We start from the raw sequence: 23306 nt of genomic DNA on the forward strand, positions 1-23306 counted from the left end.
CTGATGTTTGATAAGAGCATCAACTGAGGTTGTCAAATACAGAAGCAATGATATAAAAGAAAGCACCCTGGAATCCCAATAAGAATGTATGCTTCATTCTACCATGTAATGTGAATGATTTTGAAGCATGTTTCAGGAATGTCCAACTCTACAGAATGGAGCTGTACAGTGCTTCAACCTCAAGACTTATTTTTCTGTGGACCACACTTGGTCCTAGAGAACAGATGGCCTACAGTAATCTATTTTGGGACTACATGCTGCCGCAAATTGTTATTTCATTTAGGAGCACCAGAACAGTCCATGAATTATACAATTTAACGTGTTTTCTGCCATGTTTCGCCCTCTCTTTACTACTGGAATAGATAAACAAAAATAATAGCTTTCCTCTTCAAATTAGAATAAAGCTGGCACAGGCCTGCAGTACACCAATTACTGAACCAAAAGTTCTAGGAGTACCCTATCAGCGAGTAGCAGACACGGTGGTACTCATATTTCCTCAACTACTGTAAGTGTGAGTAGTAGACAGGGTGGTACTCGTATTTCCTCAACTACTGGAAGTATGCTATCTAATAAATGTAAAACTGGTCCAAGAATAAATTCTTCCTCAAACCACAAACTATGTGTAAAAGTGATGAAGAGCACCTTTTTACCAATTTTTAATAAGGTTAATAACTTTTTGAGGGCCACAAAACAATATTAAACCGTTGTAATCTGATTATCAGGATTGACAGCAAAAAGATCGTGATGCACAATAATGAATGAGTGTATACTCACAGTGAGGCTCATAGGTGGGTGGGGGATCTCCACAGGGCACACACTCCATATCCTGAAACCCACCAAGCTTTGTCTTTCTATAGTACCTGCAAAAAAAAAATGTTCCCTTTAACTGAGGTTTTAGGCTCATTAGCTCAGTGGGTGTTACAAATGCATTTCAGGTTTGGGATTCCAGATTCCCTTGATTCTGTACTGTGCAACTGCCCGCTTAGGCATTAACTTGTGTAGAAAAGGCTGTGGGCACACAAAGTGGATGATCATGGAACAAGCTTTAACATACTCACCACTTGCAGTTCTACAGGTTCCGACTTTTAGCCATTCAAAAGTTGAGGATAACAGCTAAATCAGTGTAACTGAAAAGTCAAGTAGGCTTTATCGATTGTGTGAACTTTAAAACCATTAACATATAATTATTAATGTTCTTGACATCTATAGCATGAAATACTTCAACAGTTAAATAATGCCAAAATGAGAACACTGTAGAGCACACTCCCTCCTCCAATTAAGAATGGCCACCTGTAAAATAGGAGACAACATTCTGCTAGAAAAAAAGAAAGTCCTCAGATGTATCCGACTAGCTTTCTGCCATAATGTGATTATTCGGCAGCATATAAAAACAACTGCTGCATTCTTGACAAGCTTGCTGGTACGAGTTACCACGGTCGGCCATGCTGAGTGAAACTTTGGAATTACAACTGAGGCATTTGTGGACCTAAACAAGCAGAGTGGAACAAATACTTTGAAATACATCATGAACAAAATCATAAGCGGAAAAAGCCTACTGAGCGGTGAAAAGAAAAACAAAAACAATTATGTGCAATCCTTTAGCAGGAGCCTGCATGCTGCAAATAATGTGTAAAGTGGTCATATTACATTAAGGGGGCACAAAACAGGACTTTCATTAACTTTAAAAGTTGGTTTAGATAAAACAGCAAGTAAAAAAACTGACAGAATCTCATCTATTTTCAATTAAAAAAAGAAAGGCCGGAGTTAGCAGTATATGTGCATGGGGGAAAATATAAAAATATGTGGGCAACAGAATGCCAACAGGCCCAAACAAACTGCCTGATGGACTGTTTGAAACTGGTATATTATGAAAAGAAGACCAGGTGGCAGCCTTGCAAAACTGAAAAACAGATGCCCGATGTCGAAAAGCCAAAAAAGCACTCACAGACCTGAGTGTGCATTGACATGAAAGGGTGGAACCTGATCCTTAAAGTGATTGTAAAGCTTCAAATATTTTTTTTTTTTTTAAATAAACATGTCATACTTACCTCCACTGTGCAGTTAGTTTTGCACAGAGTGGCCCCGAACACCGACTTCTGGGGTCCCTTGGTGGCTCCTCCCCGCATCAGATAACCCCCTAGGAGAAGTGCTCTCCAGGAGGGGGATGGGGTTACCTTGCGGGCCCACTCCCAGGGGGACTCCTCCCACCCCCTCCCAAGGGGCATCCGTACACACTACTGAACACACTAACTGAAAGACGGTTGATTCCCAGTGAACCAGCCAATTATTGGACATTATGTACTCAGCTTTAGGAAAGAAGGAGTCTATGTCTCAACACCACCTCATCCTTATGCAAGAGGAACAATGTTTTTTTCAGGACAAAGCCATCATCTCAGACACTTGCTTCAAAGAGGGGATGGAGAAAGAAAACAAACTTGTAAAGGGGAATATCTCTGATAGGTTCAAAATGCCTAGAGGCTGGAATGGGAGGCTGGTGGTCTTTGAAACAAGTTCGCAAGTGCAGAGATCTAGCCCTGGATGGTACTCGGCGCCTACTGTTGATTTAGGCCCAACTGTTATAAGGTTAGAATTAGCCCCATGGAGTATTTCCTGTGATGAAACTTTCTTACACAAAGCAAAAAATATGCCTTCCATTTATGGTGGTGGGCACTGCAGAAAACTAGTACTCCAAACTACCAGGTGTGTCATAGTCTCCCTGTTGGAGGGAAGCTTTCTCGCCCTTGTGGACATCAAGGGTGCATACTTGTGTGTTTCCTTTTGTCCAGCACATGAGATTTGCTACACTTTGCTGTGATCACCTGGAGTAGAACCTCTGAAATCTTTATGCCATAGGTACTAGGGTGATAATGCCTTGATCTAGAATGCTATAGAAGGCTGTATGGTGGTCTGATAATCTGTGCAGTGATACAAGCAGGATGGAAGACATGAACTGGGGACGGGACAAAGAGCAGAACTCTAGTTGGTGGAGGCCCCACTTGATGCTGAAGAGGGTTTTTTAGTGGGCTTGGGTTATTTGGAAGCCCAAGGTTTGCAGCTGAACTAGGTACTTAATTTGGGTATGGCTTGTGAGGTTGGGGCTTGGGAGTAATTAAAGGAGCTCTTCTTGGTCGGGGGTGGGGGATTCCTACTTGAGGTTCAGCCTTCTTCTGCTGCGGCAGATGAATATTTTTACCCACAGTAACCTCTCCAATGAGGCTGGCCAAGGCAAATCCCAACATTTGCGCAAAAGAGTCCACTGGGCAAATCCCAACATTTGAGCAAAAGAGTCCACTGCACGTTAACCAACAAGCGATTTGCACGGGATACAAGATGTTGGACATGAGCATGAGCTCAAAATGCTTCACAAACAGGGGATTAGTTTGCAGGAAACAGGATCTCTTTTTATGAACCCTATGATCTGTTTCTGCTAAAGTTTGATAAACTAGCATACAGTCAGGGGAGCTGCAATGCAAGTCCAGTCAGAGAAAAAAGTTTTGGCAAGAATCTCTAAGGCTATGTTGATGGGATTCTTTAACCTCCCTGGCGGTATGATTATTTCGGATTTTAGGTGCTGAAAGCGGTACAATTATTTTGCATGGAAATTTGGCGTTTTATATTGTACGGTCTGTAAATTCTTAACAATAACACACTTAAATCTGTCCAAACAAGAGTCTAGTAGATATCCCGGGTATGATAAAGTTTGAAACATAAAAACATAAATTATAATATAATAAATAAAAATAAATAATTAAAAAAAAAAAAATTAATAATAAAATAAATTTCCCCACGATTCACTATCAGTCAATTCTGCAAGTGTTCTAATTTACTATCGCTGTTTTCTAGCTGGTCTAAAGCCACTTTTGATGTAAAGGGACACTTTTTGGTTGCTATGGACAATCTCAAGTTTCCAGGCAGAAAGAACAGTATATATAACATAAAACTGCATGCAGGGCATAAGACAAAGCACTGGGGACAAAAGGGATGTGAAATAATTTCATACAGTACTGTAATCTGTAAGATTACAGTACTGTATGTGTTATGATTTTACAATTTTTTGAATTTTCTGCCAGGCTCCACCCCCGTGCGTCGCGCCGCACGCAGGGAACGGAGCCTGGCACGGAGAGGCTTCAGAGGAGGACAGAGCCCGCAGACACAGCGGGGGACATCGCAGGATCCCGGGGACAAGGTAAGTAAAGCCACACCAGGATCCTGCGATGTAATCCCGAGTGTGGCTCGGGGTTACCGCTAATGGTCCTGAATTTTAACCCCGAGCCACACTCGGGAAAACCGCCAGGGAGGCTACAACCAGGCACAACCTCCAGGGGGGTCGTCACATTAGGAAAGCATCCACTGTGGGAATTGCCCGTTTCCTAAAAAACACTCCTCAAAATCGGTATAATGCAGTCAAATGTTTCGGAGATGTAAATAACTATCAGGAGTCTCACAGTCCCCATAAAGGATGCCTGGTACTAGCAGGTGCAAAGGAAACGCAATCCTACAGCCTCTAAAGAATCCCAGACAGGTAGAAGAATTAGCAGAAGCTGCAGGATGATCTTATATTACTAAGCACCATGTCAATAAGAGCTGAAATAGTCTCCCTAAGCCTGGCAGTAATGGCACTGTCCAAAATCATCTGTTATGGATTTTTCTGGCACTGTGTGAGGGCTCAGAAGTTGCTATGGCCACAGGCTGATCAAAAAATGATCCTGCAGGGGAAGACATTGAGGCATGCTTATGGCCTTTGCAGTCGGAGTCCTGCTTAAAAAAACGGTAAAATCCTCCCAGGATAGACCCCAGAAGGGAGCCACACTTGACGGAGCTAAGGAAGACTACGTTTCAGTTCCTTGAACTGGTGCACTGCAGGCAGCACAACTGACTGAATGTGAGCAGAAAGAACCAGTTATGGTGGGACTGCTCGCCAAGAGTATAAGAACCAACATGTTGGCAAGGCAGGATAAACGAAGCTTAAGGTACAAGGCTGGGCTCTGAATACTAATGAACCAGTTGCTGGTAGCAGGAGAGGTTAAGATGGCCGGAGGTGACCAGGTCACAGTAAAATGAACAGCAAAGACCAAGTGATCATATCACCTGCAATAAGGAGAAGTAGCAGAAATGTGTTACCTCACACTGAATGGTGAGAAAAAAAAAAAAAAAAAAAAAGAGCACGAGCATGCACGCTACACTCCACTTAGATTACATCAGCGATCAATTCCCCATCATTAACCTCATCGTTAAGCCAAAGGAAAAAAAATAGGGATAATAATGCCACCCAATGGTCTTTTTCACAGTAGCTTCCAGTGCTCAACTTACACAGCCTACTCACAAAGTGAATCTTCAGGCACTGGGTCATACTAGAAGCTGTGCCATAGCTCTGGACCCAGAAAGTTCTCCTCAGTGAACTAACACAGTACACTCAAGTCTGGAAAGCACCACAATACAGAGTCCATTGCATGAATTCCAGGGTAGTCATGTAATTGACCCGTCCAGTGTAATCTGAGCGTGGCCTCCAAAGCTATTGTGGAGGATGCACTGATCTATATAGCTGCACATGGAGACTTGCTTCAGCAGCTTGGAGGCAATGCTTACTCAAATCAGAAACATTAATCTTGACTGCAGGAAAAAATAGCTAGCAGTAGAGAAAAGATGTTCATCCTCCCAAGACACTAGCAAAAAAAACTGAGATATGCCAAGAGTGGGAGGAGTTATAAAGGACTGATAACTGTTTTGTTTTCTGATGCCAAATCATCCTGCAGGTGGCAGTATAACACAACTGTCTCTGAATCTTGTGTCCCTCCTTTTTGCTTTGGTTTAAATAAAGAACAATTGTGTGCCCACTGGAGTAAACCACAGCAAACATATGGATTTTGAGTTCACTGTAGACAGGCCAGTTACCAAATTATTTTGATTGGTTGCTATTGGATGCTTCTCTTTCCTTCAAGATTTTTTTGCATCATAAAATAGGCCTGCTTGTATGGTCCAATTTAGGATCCCTTATTCCATATTATGACAAGAAAGAAAGTAATAAACAGATAATGTTCGAATATTAACACCTACTGTGTGTATACATTTAACATAATGATTCCCTGTGGCAGTGCAAGATCTTTTCCAAAAGAGGCCCAAACACAATTGTCACAGCTCAAAAGAAGCTGAAAATAAGGATTCCAAATGAGTTTCTCACTTTGAGATTTCCTCCCTTAAATCATTAGAAAAATACTGTGTTTCTCTCAATGATAACAATTAGTATTTCCATACCAGGCAGATAATTCTTTAAGTATGGAAGAACTGATGCAATGGACCTTTGAAATGAAGAAACTAATGAGCTACAAGTGAGGATGACTAGGCAGTATTTAATTTGATAGACTTGTCAAAATAAAAGTATTACGTTCAGTACAGAGCTATCCTCCCTGGCACATTCTGCAGAGAAAAAAAAAAAAACAGACAGAAAGGCCAAACTCTGGATACACATTACATCTCAAACACTATGGTTCATTGTCAACAGCTGAGACACCTCGCAATTAACTCTTATGTCCAAAAATACATGTATAGCCTCAGAGGGCCACATAAACAGTATAGAACTATAACACATTTTTTTTAATATAAACTGAATACAAGTTTCCCCGAAAAAACACTTAAAAAAGGGGTGCCTGAAAGTATCTGTTTTGGTCTCTAAATCAATCTCTGTATATATTTGGTTTCCATCAGATCATAGGATCACGCTTTAAATGGGGTCTCGACATCTTCAAAAAGGAGATTAAGTCCCAAGTCCCACTCATTTTATTCAACTATAAAATGCCAGAGCCTGTACTGTCCACCGAGGCTTTGCCACTCAATAGTTGAATGGCAGTGTTGGGAATAAATGCTGAAGATATAGATTACAAAGGTTATTGCAGCTCCATATTCGTTAACAAACCTGCAAAACTTGCAAATCTCAGGATAGGTGCACAGAATTACAAATCCTTTGGCAGGTAAGCAGCTCTCTAGTATGTATTTTATTTATTTATTTATTTATTTATTTATTTATTTCAGGTACTTATATAGCACCGTCAATTTACCCAGCGCTTTACATATACATTGTACATTCACATCAGTCCCTACCCTCAAGGAGCTTACAATCTAAGGTCCCTAACTCACATTCATACATACTAGGGACAATTTAGACAGGATCTAATTAACCTACCAGCATGTCTTTGGAGTGTGGGAGGAAACCAGAGTACCCGGAGGAAACCCACGCAGGCACAGGGAGAACATGCAAACTCCAAGCAGGTAGTGTCGTGGTTGGGATTCGAACCAGTGACCCTTCTTACTGCTAGGCGAGAGTGCTACCACTACACCACTGTGCCGCCCATTTTAGCTGTTTGCTTGGAATTCAGCTTTCATCTAAAATTTTACATTATGGGGCCATGTATACAGACTAAGCCAAGGAATCAAAGATCAAAAGAGGGGTTGATTATAGCAGCCTTTCCCAAGCAGGGTTCCTCCAGAGGTTGCTAGGGCTTCCTTGAGCAATTTCTGCCTCTCAGATAAATAAACACTGATACCATGATTTTTTTAGCTATTTGTAAGGGAGAAATGTTCCGAATGACCAAAAATGTAAGGAGCATTCTTTCCAGTGACCATCACACTAACGTAGGGTGATCTGTAGATATAGCAATTATTAGTAGGGGTTCCTTGAGACCAGAAAGTTATGCCAAGGGTTCCTCCATCTCAAAAGTGGTAGGAAACCACCACAAAAAAATAAATAAATAATCGGGCCCACTGTAGGTTTAAGTTATAATGTACTAGCATGTACCACATACTAGGGCATTATGACAGACTTAATTGCTCTGTCACGGCTCCCCGGAGCTTCCATGTTCAACCGGTCCTCCTTCTGGGTTTGAGGGCTGTATGAATGGCCGTGGCTGTAATGACGTTGCTCCCGCGCATGCGTGCAGGAGCCCGTTCACAGCACAGAGATCTGAAGGTACGACACATGTTTACTGTCCCCTCAGAACGCATGCGCTGGTGATGTCATCGACTGCATCCTGTATGAACATCTCATACAGAGTGCAAGTTTAGGAGATATTCACTGTACCTACAGGTAAGCCTTATTATAGGCTTACCTGTAGGTACAAGTTAAAAAGTGGACTTTACTTCCACTTTAAAAAGGTTGAGAAAGGCTGGATTATAGAATTACACTACACGTTGTCTAGCAGGTTCAGGTTTGCCCTATAGCAGTGACACTGCTACAGGGCGGCACCTGTGCGCTGGATCATATATTTGTATATACAGTATCTCACAAAAGTGAGTACACCCCTCACATTTTTGTAACTATTTTATTACATCTTTTCACGTGACAACACTGAAGAAATGACACTTTGCTACAATGTAAAGTAGTGAGTGTACAGCTTGTATAACAGTGTAAGTTTGCTGTCCCCTCAAAATAACTCACTCATTAATGTCTAAACCACTGGCAACAAAAGTGAGTACACCCCTAAGTGAAAATGTCCAAATTGGGCCCAATTATCCATTTTCCCTCCCCGGAGTCATGTGACTCGTTAGTGTTACAAGGTCTTGGGTGTGAATGGGGAGCAGGTGTGTTAAATTTGGTGTTATTGCTCTCACTCTCTCATATTGGTCATTAGAGGTTCAACATGGCACCTAATGGCAAAGAACTCTGAGGATCTTAAAAAGAGAATTGTTGCTCTATATAAAGATGGCATAGGCTATAAGAAGATTGCCAAGACCCTGAAACTGAGCTGCAGCACGGTGGCCAAGACTATACAACGGTTTACCAGGACAGGCTTCGCTATGGTCGACCAAAGAAGCTGAGTGCAGGTGCTCAGCGTCATATCCAGAGGTTGTCTTTGAGAAATAGACATATGAGTGCTGCCAGCATTGCTGCAGAGGTTGAAGGGGTGGGGGGTCTGCCTGTCAGTGCTCAGACCATACGCCGCACACTGCATCAAATGGGTCTGCATGGCTGTCATCTCAGAAGGAAGCCTCTTCTAAAGATGATGCACAAGAAAGCCCGCAAACAGTTTGCTGAAGACAAGCAAAGTAAGGACATGGATTACTGAAACTATGTCCTGTGGTCTGATGAGACCAAGATAAACTTATTTGGTTCAGATGGTGTCATGCGTGTGTGGCGGCAACCAGGTGAGGAGTACAAAGACAAGTGTGTCTTCCCTACAGTCAAGCATGGTGGTGGGAGTGTCATGGTCTGGGGCTGCATGAGTGCTGCCGGCAATGGGGAGCTACAGTTCATTTAGGGAACCATGAATGCCAACATGCACTGTGACATACTGTGGCAGAGCATGATCCCCTCCCTTTGGAGACTAGGCCGCAGGGCAGTATTCCAACATGATAATGACCCCAAACACACCTCCAAGACAATCACTGCCTTGCTAAAGAAGGAGGGTAAAGGTGATGGACTGGCCAAGCATGTTTCCAGACCTAAACTATACTGAGCATCTGTGGGGCATCCTCAAACAGAAGGTGGAGGAGTGCAAGGTCTCTAACATTCATCAGCTCCGTGATGTTGTCATGGAGGAGTGGAAGAGGACTTCAGTGGCAACCTGTGAAGCTCTGGTGAACTCCATGCCCAAGAGGGTTAAGGCAGTGCTGGAAAATAATGGTGGCCACCCAAAATATTGACACTTTGGGCCCAATTTGGACATTTTCACTTAGAGGTGTGCTCACTTTTGTTGCCAGTGGTTTAGACATTAATGGCTGTGTAAGTTATTTTGAGGGGACAGCAAATTTACACTGTTATACAAGCTGTACACTCACTACTTTACATTGTAGCAAAGTGTAATTTCTTCAGTGTTGTCACATGAAAGGATATAATAAAATATTTACAAAAATGTAAGGGGTGTACTCACTTTTGTGAGATACTATATTTTTACACACACAGTATCTCACAGAAGTGAGTACACGTGTGCTTGTATAACAGTGTAAATTTGCTGTCCCTTCAAAATAAATCAACACACATCCATTAATGTCGAAACCGCTGGCAACAAAAGTGAGTACACACCTAAGTGAAAATGTCCAAATTGGGCCCAAAGTGTCAATATTTTGGGTGGCCACCATTATTTTCCAGCACTGCCTTAACCCTCTTGGGCATGGAGTTCACCAGAGCTTCACAGGTTGCCATTGGAGTCCTCTTCCACTCCTCCATGACGACATCATGGAGCTGGTGGATGTTAGAGACCTTGCGCTCCTCCACCTTCTGTTTGAGGATGCCCCACAGATACTCAATAGGGTTTAGGTCTGGAGACATGCTTGGCCAGTCCATCACCTTTACCCTCAGCTTCTTTAGCAAGGCAGTGGTCGTCTTGGAGGTGTGTTTGGGATCGTTATCTTGTTGGAATACTGCCCTGCGGCCCAGTCTCCGAAGGGGATTAAGCTCTGCTTCAGTATGTCACAGTACATGTTGGCATTCATGGTTCCCTCAATGAACTGTAACTCCCCGGTACCGGCAGCACTCATGCAGCCCCAGACCATGACATTCCCACCACCATGCTTGACTGTAGGCAAGACACACTTGTCTTTGTACTCCTCACCTGATTGTCACCACACATGCTTGACACCATTTGAATCAAATAAGTTTATCTTGGTCTCATCAGACCACCGGACATGGTTCCAGTAATCCATGTCCTTTGTCTGCTTGTCTTCAGCAAACTGCGGCTTTCTTGTGCATCATCTTCAGAAGAAGCTTCCTTCTGGGACAACAGCCATGCAGACCAAGATGCAGTGTGCGGCATATGGTCTGAGCACTGACAGGCTGACCCCCCACCCATTCAACCTCTACAGCAATGCTGGTAGCACTCATATGTGTATTTCCCAAAAACAACCTCTAGGTATGATGCTGAGCACGTGCACTCAACCTCTTTGGTTGACCATGGCGAGGCCTGTTCTGAATGGAACCTGTCCGCTCAAACCGCTGTATGGTCTTGGCTACCATGTTGCAGCTCAGTTTCAGGTTCTTGGCAATCTTCTTATAGCCTAGGCCATCTTTATGTAGAGCAACAATTCTTTTTTTCAGATCCTCAGAGAGTTCTTTGCCATGAGATGCCATGTTGAACTTCCAGTGACCAGTATGAGAGAGTGAGAGCGATGACACCAAATTTAACGCACCTGCTCCCCATTCACATCTGAGACCTTGTAACACTAACGAGTCACATGACACCAGGGAGGGAAAATGGCTAATTGTGCCCAATTTGGACATTTTCACTTAGGGGTGTACTCACTTTTGTTGCCAGGAGTTTAGACATTAATAGATGTGTGTTGAGTTATTTTGAGGGGACAGAAAATTTACACTGTTATACAAGCTGTACTCTCACTACTTTACATTGTAGCAAAGTGTCATTTCTTCAGTGTTGTCACATGAAAAGATATAATTAAATATTTACAAAAATGTGAGGGGTGTACTCACTTTTGTGTGATACTGTGTAATGGCACTTCTGGGCACAGGATGCACATGCGTGCGGTTGGCGGCTTGCTCCCACTGTGTATACATACAGCGGGAGATGATCTGCAAGTACCGAGGACTTGATGTCCGCCAGCATCCACCGATCATGAGGAAACAAGGCAGTTTGTCATTCTGACAGGAGAGAAGAGATGGAATTTGTGTCCCTGGGAACAAATTCTATCACTACTCCTAGCAAAAGCACCTCCCATAGTACACTAAAACACTGGCTAGGAACACAGATAACCCTTTGATCATCACTGATCACTGGATTAGTGTCACTGGTCCCCAAAAATTGTCAGTGTCAGAATGTCCACTGCAATATCACAGTCCTGCTATAAGTCGCATATCGTTGGCATTACTAGTAAAAAAAAACTAAATAAATAAAAAATATCCCATAGCATGTAGACGCTATAACTTTTGGGCAAACCAATCAATATATGCCTATTAGGATTTTTTTTTTATTGGATAGGTTTTATATCAGAAAGTAAAAAATATTGTTTTTTGTTTCAAAATTGTCGGTCTTTTTTTGTGTTTATCGCGCATAAAATAAAAAACGCAGAGGTGATCAAATACAACCAAAAGAAAGCTCTATTTGTGGGAAAAAAGGACATCAATTTTACTTGGGTACAGCATTGGTTGACCGCACAATTGGCAGTTACAGTAATGCAGTGCGGTATCGCAAAAAATGGCCTGGTCATGAAGGGGGGGGGGTAAATCTTCCGAAGGTTAAGTCTAGGCACTACAAACCGTTTATACTTCATCACTGTTACTTCAGGCACTATTAAGGCCAGGTCAATTTCCCTTTAACAAAAAATATACAGAATTTTACTATTTTGAAAGTAACTCTTCCAGTATTGTTTAAAATGATGTTATGATATATTAAAATGTTCTATACAGAGAATAAGGGGGCTTCTATGGAACCTACATCTACAATATTTACATATGAATGCTTTATTGTAGCAGCCCTATAACACTAAGAAAAGGATCATTACAATAATTTTATGCTGGAACTTTATGTTGGAGCTAGCAGTAGAAGTACAAAACCTTACAGAGAAAATTAATTTTAACCCTCAATTATACTATTGGTTACATGTTATGAACCACTTAATTGCAGTCAATCTTACCCATGCTAGATCTACCTCATTTAAAGTCCCAAACCCTCTTTTTCTTGCATGAAGTCAATCTTAGTTAAAGTCAATTTACTCACCCCGATAAACACTCTCCACACACAGCATTTGCAGAAGATGTACAGTTTGTTTTCTGGTACCGGTTAACGGTGGCACAGTCTAGGCAGGTCTTGCATTTTTGAAAGCCCCAGTCTTCCTTAAACCTATTGGGTCTACAAGGCAGACACTGAGCATCCTCTCCATATCCAAAGCCACATTCCTGCAAGAGGAAAAATACATTTTATGATGTATTGCACCAAAACATAAAATAATATGTATCACACTGATCTTTACTTTATGACCACTGTCAGTTAAAGTAAAAATTCCAACAATGGCATCTGAAAGTTAGTTGGAAATGTTAGGCAGCAAGTGGACAAGTTGTACCTGAAGTTGATGTGTTGAAAGCAAAAAAAAAAAAGTGTAAGTATATGAGCAACTTTGTTAAGAACCAAATTGTAATGGCTAAACAACTGGGTCAGGGCAACCTCAAAACTGCAGCTCTTGTGGGATGTGCCCAATCTGCAGTGGTCATGGCCTACCAAAAGTGGTCCAAGGAAGGAAAAACGAGTGCACTGGGTCATAGGTGGCTAATTGATGCACATGGGGAGCAAGGGCTGGCCCATGTAGTAAGATCCAATAGAAGAGCTACTATAGCTCAAATTGCTGAGAAAGTAATGTTGGTTCTGATACAAAGATGTCAAGACACATAGTGTATCGCAGTTTGTTACATATGAGGCTGCCTATCTTCAGACCAGTCAGGGTGCCTATGCTGACCAGTGTCCATAACCCAAAAATGCCTACAATAGGCATGTGATCATCGGAACTTGGCCATGGAGGAATGAAAGAAGATGGCCTGGTCTGATTAACCACGTTTTCTTTTACATCATGTGGATGGCCGGGTGTGTGTGCGCGTGTCGCTTATCTGGGAAAGAGATGGCACCGGGATGCAGTATGGGAAGAAGGCAAGCTGGTGGAGGCAGTGTGATGCTTTGGCCATAGTTCTCCTGAGAAACCTTGAGTCCTGCCATTTGTGGCAGGACTCAAGGCCACATGTGAATGGTACTTTAGACATGTACCCCACCTACCTAAACATTGCTGCTGACTAAGTATACCCCTTCACGGAAAGAGTATTCCCTGATGACAGTGGCTTCTTTCAGCAAGACTGTGTACAGTCTTTTAAAGAAATATTTTCAGCAGAGGACACCTTCCTCGAGAACCAGAAAAGAGGGAATGCATCAACAGGCTGGAGCTCTCCTTTTACCATCGAAACCAGGAACAGCAGCCAAGATCTATGAGAGCCACCTTATGCTCATTGATTGGACTCACCTAAACGCACAGAACCAGGACGTTGTCAAGTATTTTCCCCCTAATTCCTTTTTATTTCTCTGTTGCATTATTGTCTAATTGTTTATTTATAATATCCTTTGTATTAAATAGTTTTGTTGCACCATTTTACCTTTTCTATTATTAAACAATAATTTGAAAAGTGTTAATATTGTCTCTAATGCACGAACGCAGAACTGTCTCTTTGAAAAGCGCTACTATATGGTAAATCTCTGGGTATACCTATCTGTGGGGACAGTATTTGTAAGGCCCCTTTCAAACCAGCAAACTGATCGAGTCCCCCTGTCTGTTTTTCAGGCTGACGCGATCAGACCACCCATTGACCTCTATGGGGTGGCAGAGTCAGCGGGCATGTGTCCGCTGTCACCTGATCCGGTCTGCTAAAAACATACAGGTGGTGATACGTTCGCCATCTTTCCAGCAGATCAGATTGGATGACAATCGTATGGAAGCGTACATGCATATCGAAGTGGACAAAGACCTGTTATATGCCTGTTCAGTGGGGATCAGCGGAGAGATCCCCCGCTGAGCAGGTGGATCAGTTTGGATGGATTCCGCCCTGTGTGAAAGGGGCTTTACACACATTTATAAGTCATAATTCTTAATATTGAATGTTTTATGTTTTATATTTTATACTAAAAATATTTGTTGGCAAAGTACATAGTTACATATTTGGGATAAAAAAATGGAATCGCGCTAAGAAGGACTCGTGACCATACATATGGCCACCAATCCACAATAATTTAAAATTATGTGAAAAACAGATTAAACACAAATTAATAAAGTGACAGTCCATCAAATGTACATTGCTAAATGTGAAATATTGGCAATATAAAACTCCATATATATCAAGTGAAATGAATATCACCCATGTGATAGGTAACAATCCATATAAATTGTGATTCTTGTCAAAAGTAGATAAAAGTGCTTGTTCCACCACCTTAGGTAAACATTGGCCGATTACCAGTAACTCATGATCCCCCGTCACAGAGGATCAGAGAAAGCTGTATAGAAAAGATGGTAATCTGGATCACAACCATAAACCGGGAGCCTTGGAGAGGGATAGTGCTTAAGAAACCTTGATACCATAGTATAGGAATTCCAACTGACCGGCAAAGGGGCACTGACCCGCCGTGGAGTGGATATGGTCATAAAAGATAGAAAGGCTCCAATAGTGTAAAACCGTAAAAACTTTTATTGATCATAAAAGAAAAAACATTGCACTCACATGTTGGTAATGTAAAGTAAGCGCCTGAAAATGTCTGGAGCGCCGGCCGGAGGCTCACAGATAAAACAACTCGTCCTACTGGTAACCACAGCAGCGATGAGAGGTGACGCAATCGTGTCGCTCCGCCCTACGTGGCGTTTCGTAATAGTGTTACGTCGTCCAGGGGCCCAGGACAGCACCTGAGTTAAATATGTCACAGCAAAGGGTCTGAATACTTAGGACCATGTGATATTTCTGTTTTTCTTTTATAATAAATCTGCAAAAATGTCAACAATTCTGCGTTTTTCTGTCAATATGGGGTGCTGTGTGTACATTATTGAGGAAAAAAATGAACTTAAATGATTTTAGCAAAAAGCTGCGATATAACAGAGAGTGAAAAATTTAAGGGGGTCTGAATACTTTCCATCCCCACTGTATCTCTCCACAGGTACTCAGCTGTTGATGATATCCTGCCTACTTAAGCCGTCCAGCCCAGAGGATCTCTGCCTTAGTCAACATCAGAGACGCGTGCCTACATTCCTGTTAAAAGACTTGCTTGGCTAACATCCCTTCTGGCTCCAGATCCTGCTTGCCGTTTTACTACGCTCATCTCTGGCTCCCTGACGTTTGGCTTGTCTGACTAACCGTTTTGGTTCCAGAACTCTGGCTATGTTTTGACTACGTTTGTTTGTACTTTTATTATTAAACAAGTGTGATTTAACTGTACTTCTGTCTCGGTCTGATTTCATGGTTCCTGACAGACACCCAGATCCTTCTCCATCCTGGATTCCCCCAGAGTTTCTCCCCTTAGTGAGTAGTTTGCATTTATATTTTTAATCCCCAAGTGCATTACTTTACATTTTTCAATGTTAAACCTCATTTGCCATCTAGTTGCCCAATCCATTCATTTATTCAGGTCCTTTTGTAGGGTTTCTATATCCTGCTGTGATGTTATTGCCCTACTCATTTATCCCAACCTTTATATCACTTATAAATAAACTAAACAGAATTGGTCCCAGAACAGAGCCTTGGGGTACCCCACTTACTACTCTAGACCATTCTGAGTACACGTTATTTATTACCACCCTTTGGGCACGCCCCTGTAGCTAGTAAAGAGTTAACTGTGTAGTTATCGAAACCCAGCAACAATCAATCTCAGTCGGCTGGCACCTAGATTGTGGTCCTGTGAGCTGGAAAATCTTTGTGCAGGGTGAGAGTATCATTGTCGCGCATCAGTGATGGAGCGGTGCAAGTTTTACCAGCCATTAGTCACAAGTGGGTGAAGCTGGCCAGGGTCTGACCATGTGTCCTTCAGATATGGATGTATATGTAGCCTCATATGTCTCTATTATTGGGATTTAAATAAAATAATTAAAAAAATAGCTCACATTTTACCAGCCATTCGTGCAAAAATGTAAGATAAAGAATCCAAAAGAATCCACAAACTTTTTTTTTTCTTTTACCAGTACTGTATATTTATTTCTCCTGACTAAAGTATGCTTTGTAGGGTATAACATAAAAAATAAATAAAATAGGATTAACTGGATTTCCTTACACCACCTTAAATAAGTGCAGCTTTTTCAATGATCATAGGACCTACTGCAAACAAAGAAGCTTGGAACAGCATGCAATGTGTTTTTCAGGGCTAATAATCTCCCTTTCCCCTATAGGCATCAACTAGGCATCCACTTTATCTGAGAAAGCACAGAGCATTTGAATGATAAAAGGTTTTCAAGGGCTCCCACTGCTGCATTATTACTAGCTTACAGCAGAGCTCAGTGAGGTATCTGTTGTCTAATAAAGCTGCCTATGTGAATGTACAGGAGCTGTCTGGAGGTTCACACACAGGCTTTCCACTTAACAGTCAATACAAACCACACCTTTCTGTGCGCCCTGCCAGAGACCGCTCATGCACAGCAGGCCCCTCACAGTGTGCGTTTCAAGCTGAGGGGGGGATACTGCGCTTCAGTACAATGATATGAATACAGGAGTGTTCTATCATAAGGGGTAACCCGCTGAAGCCTAGAGCTATGAGCTCACTACAACCTTGAAAATATAAGCCTCTTTTTACAGGGGATCTGATGTGGTTGTTTTATAGCGGGTCTTAGACTCCATGGAGTGTGTATCTACAGGCAAACAAGGTTGTGTGAGAGATTAGCTCATGGGGATCACCTTTTCAGAAAATAAGGTCAGCGTGCAGGCAGTTTCTTTAAAATCTGGCAGGTTGCCAGGTTTATTTAGCAGAGGTTTGCAAAGTCATGAAAACAAACAAAAAAAAATAGTAAAGTAAATCCTTGCCGCTCAGCACTAAACTATATAGTAGACTCCTCTCTATACAGTAGAGACCTTCTTTATAAATCCAAACAGAGCTCCTCTCTCTCAGATTCCCTTCCAAGTCTCAGGCCACAGCTCTCCTGTGCTCTCTTCCTGCTCATATAAAGTCCACCGGAGCGTGGACTCAAGTGGACCACAACATCCAGACCGGAACCAAGCCTGCCGCTGAGGCTGGAAAAACCCAGGCCGGAATTCTGGTTCAGTCTCTTACAATAGAACGCATGCAAGGTGAAATATACAGATTATCCATCACCTCACCTTGCATACTGTCACATATCCTCCCCCTCTGCTCAAGCCCCTGCGGCTGAGCAATTGTCCCAAGCATACAGTGCATGCGGGAGAGGGCATCCGCATTGTTTCGGAGTTTTCCCGGCCTATGCTCTACTGTAAACTTAAAAGGCTGTAAAGCCAGGAACCATCTTGTCACGCGGCCATTTTTCTCCCTTTTGTCACACATCCACTTTAGGGGAGCATGGTCGGTGACCAGCTTAAATGACCTCCCCAACAAGTAATACTTCAGGGAGCCTAAGGCCCATTTAATAGCAAGACACTCCTTTTCAAAAATGGCATAGTTTTTTTCACGCATGTTCAGTTTCCGGCTCAGATATACAACCGGGTGCCCCTCACCATCTCAGTTCTAGGATAGTACAGCCACTAGGCCCATCTCAGCGGCGTACCGCAAACCCCTTTGTGAAGTCCAGGGTCACTAGCAACGGTAGTACACAAAGGGCCTGCTTTAATTTCTGAAACACCTCCTTAGCTTCAGGATTCCATTTGACCATGACCGACCCTCTACCCTTCATCAGGTCAGTCAGAGGGGTGGCAATGTTGGCAAAGTTGGGTATAAACCGTCTGTAATACCTTGTAATGCCCAGGAAGGCCCGAACTTGTTTTTTGTTTACTGGTTGGGGCCATTTTTGAATTGCCTCAATCTTATTGGTCTGAGGCTTGACCAGTCCCCGGCCAATAACGTACCCAAGGTATTTGGCTTCCTCTAGGCCTATGGCACACTTTTTTGGGTTGGCCGTGAGACTTGCTTCCCTAAGGGAATCTACCACTGCTTGTACTCGGGGCAGGTGCGATTCCCAATCTGGGCTGTGGATGACCACATCGTCCAAATAAGCAGCTGCATACGGGCGATGTGGTCTCAAAGTTTTGTCCATCATTCACTGGAACGATGCAGGGGCTCCATGCAGACCAAAAGGCATCTGCTTGTACTGAAACGAGCCCCCAGGAGTGGAAAAGGCAGTCTTCTCCTTGGCCGATTCAGTTAGCGGTATTTGCCAATAGCCTGTCATTAGGTCTAGGGTTGTTATGTAGTGGGCCTGTCCCAATGTGTCCACGAGTTTGTCGACCCGAGGCATCGTATGCATCGAACTTGGAGACACTGTTGAGTTTCGTTACAAAACCTGATAGTGCCATCAGGTTTTGGGACCAGCACTATGGGGCTCGACCAATCACTCTATCCAACTCTAAAATATTTTTGATTTCCTTCACGACTGCCTCTCCCCTGGCCTTTGGGATTCTATATGGCTTTACATTTACGCAAACCCCAGGTTCCGTCACTATATCATGCCGGATCACCTTGGTCGGTCCGGGTAAGGGGGAAAAATTCTCTATTTTTGTACACAAACGCCCTAACGTCACGTTGTTGTGCCACAGACAGGGAATCCCTTATAGGGACGTCAGGTGTCACCGGTACCAGGTCTGTTGGAGGCAAGGATGCGGCCAGTAAAGTCTCTCTGTCATTCCAGGGCTTTAAGAGATTCACATGATAAATTTCTTGTGGTTTCCTTTTCCCTGGCTGGTAGACTTTGTATTTTACCTCCCCTACCCTTTTGATAACCTCAAAAGGGACCCTGCCACTTGGCTAGGAACTTACTTTCCAGTGTGGGAACCAGTACCACTGAAAGTACGGACCTTGGCACCCCGATCATAGACCCTCCTCTGGGCCTCCTGGGCTTGCTCCATATGTTCTCATACCAGGGGCAGGACAGCTGCGTTTCGATCCTGCATCACGGAGACATGCTCTATGATGCTTCTATATGGGGTGGCCGCTCCTTCCCACGTTTCTTTGGCAACATCTAGCAGCCTCCTGGGATGTCTACCATACAAGAGTTCAAAGGGGGAATAGCCTGTGGATGCCTGCGGAACCTCTCGTATGGCAAACATAAGATATGGTAGCAAAAAATCCCAATTTCTCCCATCTTTGTCGACCACATTTTTCAGCATACTTTTCAAAGTTTATTAAATCTTTCCACAAGATCATCGTTTGAGGGTGGTAGAGGTACGGAGATGGGAGATTTTGTATAACTTACACAGTTCCTTGGTAACCCTAGACATAAATGGTGCGCCCTGTTAGGTTAAGATCTCATTTGGGATCCCCACTTGACTAAACACCTGGACTAACTCCTTGGCGATAGCCTTAGCGGAGGTGTTACACATAGGTATGGCCTCAGGATAGCACGTCGCATAGTCAAGGATTACCAAAATATGCTGGTGACCCCGGCCAGACTTCACTACCGGTCCCACCAGGTCCATGCCAATCCTCTCAAAAGGGACAAAAGGGACCTTGATTATTGGTAGAGGGACAAGGGGACTACAAAAATGGGGCAATGTTGATTATCCCTCAGTGGGAGATCACAATATAACATGCATCTTCATCCCAGGTAAAGTTGACATCACACTTATAACCACCGCAGAAGATAGTGTTAAGGATAGGACAGTCCCTCACCTTTAAACCAACTGCCTCTTACCAGCTCCCTTGATCTTTAGTCAGGAGATCATATGCGCCTTTTGGCTTATAACCCAGCCACAGTCTCAGGATGAAGTAGATATACCATCAGCTCTAATCCTCTTTAAATTTTCTCGATTGGCCCACAGACAGCATCTCAATTGCCAGTCACATAAAAGAAAAAGGGCTCCCATAGTGTAAAAACATATTAAATTTGTATTCATAAAAAAGTAATGCACTTACACACATCCAGATTTATGTAGCACCAAATAATACTCGAGCCGGCCGGCTCTCTCTACAACGAACACCCGTAGCTTCCGGGACTGCATGTTTGTTTTCAGGTGGCGTCAGCACGCCGCTCTCCCTACTCCGTTTTGTCAAACCTGACGTCGTCCAGGGGCCACCTGATACAGTAAATTGTTTTTAAGGGCCATGTAGGGGAAAGACACCCCCAGTTAGGAGCCACTGGATCCCCATCCACCATTTGAATGTTTTCTCTGGCTCTCATGAGGGTGACATCTCGCAGTTGCTCGATACAGAAATCCTCTCTCCTGACCTCTAAGTCGGGTACCGCATTCTGGCTACTGACTACATTGTCAAGGTCAGAGATGTTCTCCTGTTCGTTACCCTCGGGCTGGGAGCTAGCTTCCAGATCCTCCGGCTCCCCAGCCATGACAGGAAAAGGAAGAGGATCTCCATTTTCCTCGATCCCCCCCAACAGCGTTCCCTTCCCTTTGGCAAAAAGGGTCTGGTGAGAGTTCCCGTGCTTCCCCAGCAGGGGGAGCTCTATCTACCAGCCTCCCTTTGCTCTCCCATAAACTCCAAAAATGGGGAAAATCTCTCCCCACTAAAGCTTCATGAAGCATTGAAGGTACCACCCAAACTGAATGTATTACACTGTCCCACGGGGTATCAACCTCAACCACCACTGTCTGGTAATCCCGAGTGTCCCATGGATGCAAATGACCCCAAAAGTACTGGGGAGTAGTTTTGCGGGGTTTACACAATCGTTTCTGACCAGGGTCACCACAGTACTAGAGTCTAGCAGGGCTGTAAGTGGCTTTACATCCACTGAAATAACACACATTTGTTTTTCAATGCGACTTTGTCATGATGCAGTACATGCGACCTGTGCAAACAGAGATATGCCTCTTTTCATATAAGCATAATTGCATTGCAAAGGTTCATCATTTATAGGACAGTTTGCAGCAATATGCCCTAATGCATGGCAACGAAAACACTGTATGTGCTTTACCCCCAGTCCTCTTAACGGTCCCAAAGACCTTCCTGGCTTCTTTGGCCAGTCTCCAGGTCTAGGACCCACAGTCTCATTAGCTGTAACAACAGCCTTATCTAACTTCCCCATGCTCTTGATCCCCGGAACAGTCTTACCAGAACCGCTGGGCAATCTTGCACCCCTAGACACACCGAAGTGGGGCATAGATGGGTTTCACCAAGTCCTCTGTAGCAATGTACCTCTCCACTAGGTCCACCAATTGGGTTGCAGTTTTGGGGTCCCCCTGTCCGACCCACTTCCTCAGAGCAGCAGGGAGCGTACGCAGGTACCGATCCATTACCACGCGCTTCACGATCTGAGGGCCTGTCAAGGTCTCTGGCTGCAACCACTTCCTGGTGAGGTGGACCAGGTCGAACATTTGAGAACGGGGTGGCTTGTTGCTGAAGTAGGTCCACTGATGCACGCGCTGGGCCCAGACTGCCATGGTGACACCCAGATCAAAATAGGCATTTTGAGGCTCTCCCATCAGAAATGGGGCCAACAGACCAGCCCACTGTTCTTTTGGCCATCTTTCGCGGACAGTATGCAAAGTATGCCTCAACATCATCTTCTGTAGGTGGTATGAGGCACGTACCAATTTTGGTTCCGCTGGCACAGGAGGTGTGAACCCCCTTTTCAATTCCACCAGAGCCTCTGCGAACTGCTGGTTCATCTCCTGCTGGGCTGCCTGTTGTGATGCAGCGGCTTCTGCGACTTGGCGGTTCATCTCCTGCTAGGCCACCTATTGTGTTGCAGCGGCCTCTGCGACTTGGCGGTTGGTTTCCCGCTGAGCTGCATTGGCCTGTAGCAAGTCCTTTAACAATTTCCTCCCATCTTTAGGAATTGCCTGCATTCTTCACCACATGTGGGAGATTAGCTTGTGGGGACCACCTTTTCTGTAAAATAAGGTCAGCGTGCAGGCAGTTTCTTAAAAATCTGGCGGGTTGCCAGGTTTATTTATTTAGCAAAGGTTTGCAAAGTCATGAAAACAAAAAAACCCAAAAAACAGTAAGGTAAATCCTTGCCGTCCGGCACTAAAATATACAGTAGACTCCTCTCTATACGGTGTGGGGCTGGTCACTGTCACCCACAAAACGTGGTAAAGCAAACCTTCTTTATAAATCCAAACAGTGCTCCTGTCTCTCATGCCGTGTACACACGATTGGACTTTTCAGCTACAAAAGTCTACACACGATCACACCAAAGTCCGACGGATTCATACGCGATGACGTACACTGGCCTAAAATAAGGAAGTTGGAAGCCAGTAGCCAATAGCTGCCCTAGTGTCGGTTTTTGTCCGTTGGACTAGCACACAGACGAGCAGATTTCTGGGTCCGGCGGAGTTACGACGTAAAGATTTGAAGCATGTTCCAAATCTAAAGTCCGTCAGATTTGCGACTGGAAAAGTCCACTGAAGGTCTGGTGAAGCCCACACATGATCGGATTGTTCGCCGGATTTGGTCCGTCGGCGTCCGTCAGACCAGTCCAGTTGAAAAGTCCGACCGTGTGTACGCCCCATCAGATTCCCTTCTGAGTTTCAGGCCAGAGCTCTCCTGTGCTCTCTTCCAGCTCATTTAAAGTCCACCTGTGCGTGGACTCAAGTGGACCACAACATCCGGACCGGAACGAAGCCTGCCACGAGGCTGGAAAAACCCGGGCCGGATTCCGTTTACCGATTATCCATTACCTCACCTTGCATACCATTACAATAGCCAAACTTTCCTTCAAATAATGTCCATAACAAGTATGGATTTCCACTCTGTATAGAGCAGCCTTTCATGAACACAGGTGCAGGA

At 43.8% G+C, this 23306-nt stretch overlaps 1 protein-coding gene across 1 annotated transcript in view; it reads right to left on the reverse strand.

The window, feature by feature from the left end:
- Positions 1-23306, reverse strand: part of TNFRSF19 (TNF receptor superfamily member 19) — a 183712-nt gene that overhangs the window by 77101 nt on the left and 83305 nt on the right. The window contains exons 4-5 of the mRNA XM_073613435.1: positions 12657-12835; positions 775-860 (exon numbers count right to left, since the gene is read on the reverse strand). Of these exons, the coding sequence (XP_073469536.1) occupies positions 775-860; positions 12657-12835 (265 nt within the window). The remainder of the gene's footprint in view (positions 1-774; positions 861-12656; positions 12836-23306) is intronic.

Source organism: Aquarana catesbeiana, linkage group LG02 (genome assembly GCF_042186555.1).
Source record: "Aquarana catesbeiana isolate 2022-GZ linkage group LG02, ASM4218655v1, whole genome shotgun sequence".
NCBI lineage: Eukaryota > Metazoa > Chordata > Amphibia > Anura > Ranidae > Aquarana > Aquarana catesbeiana.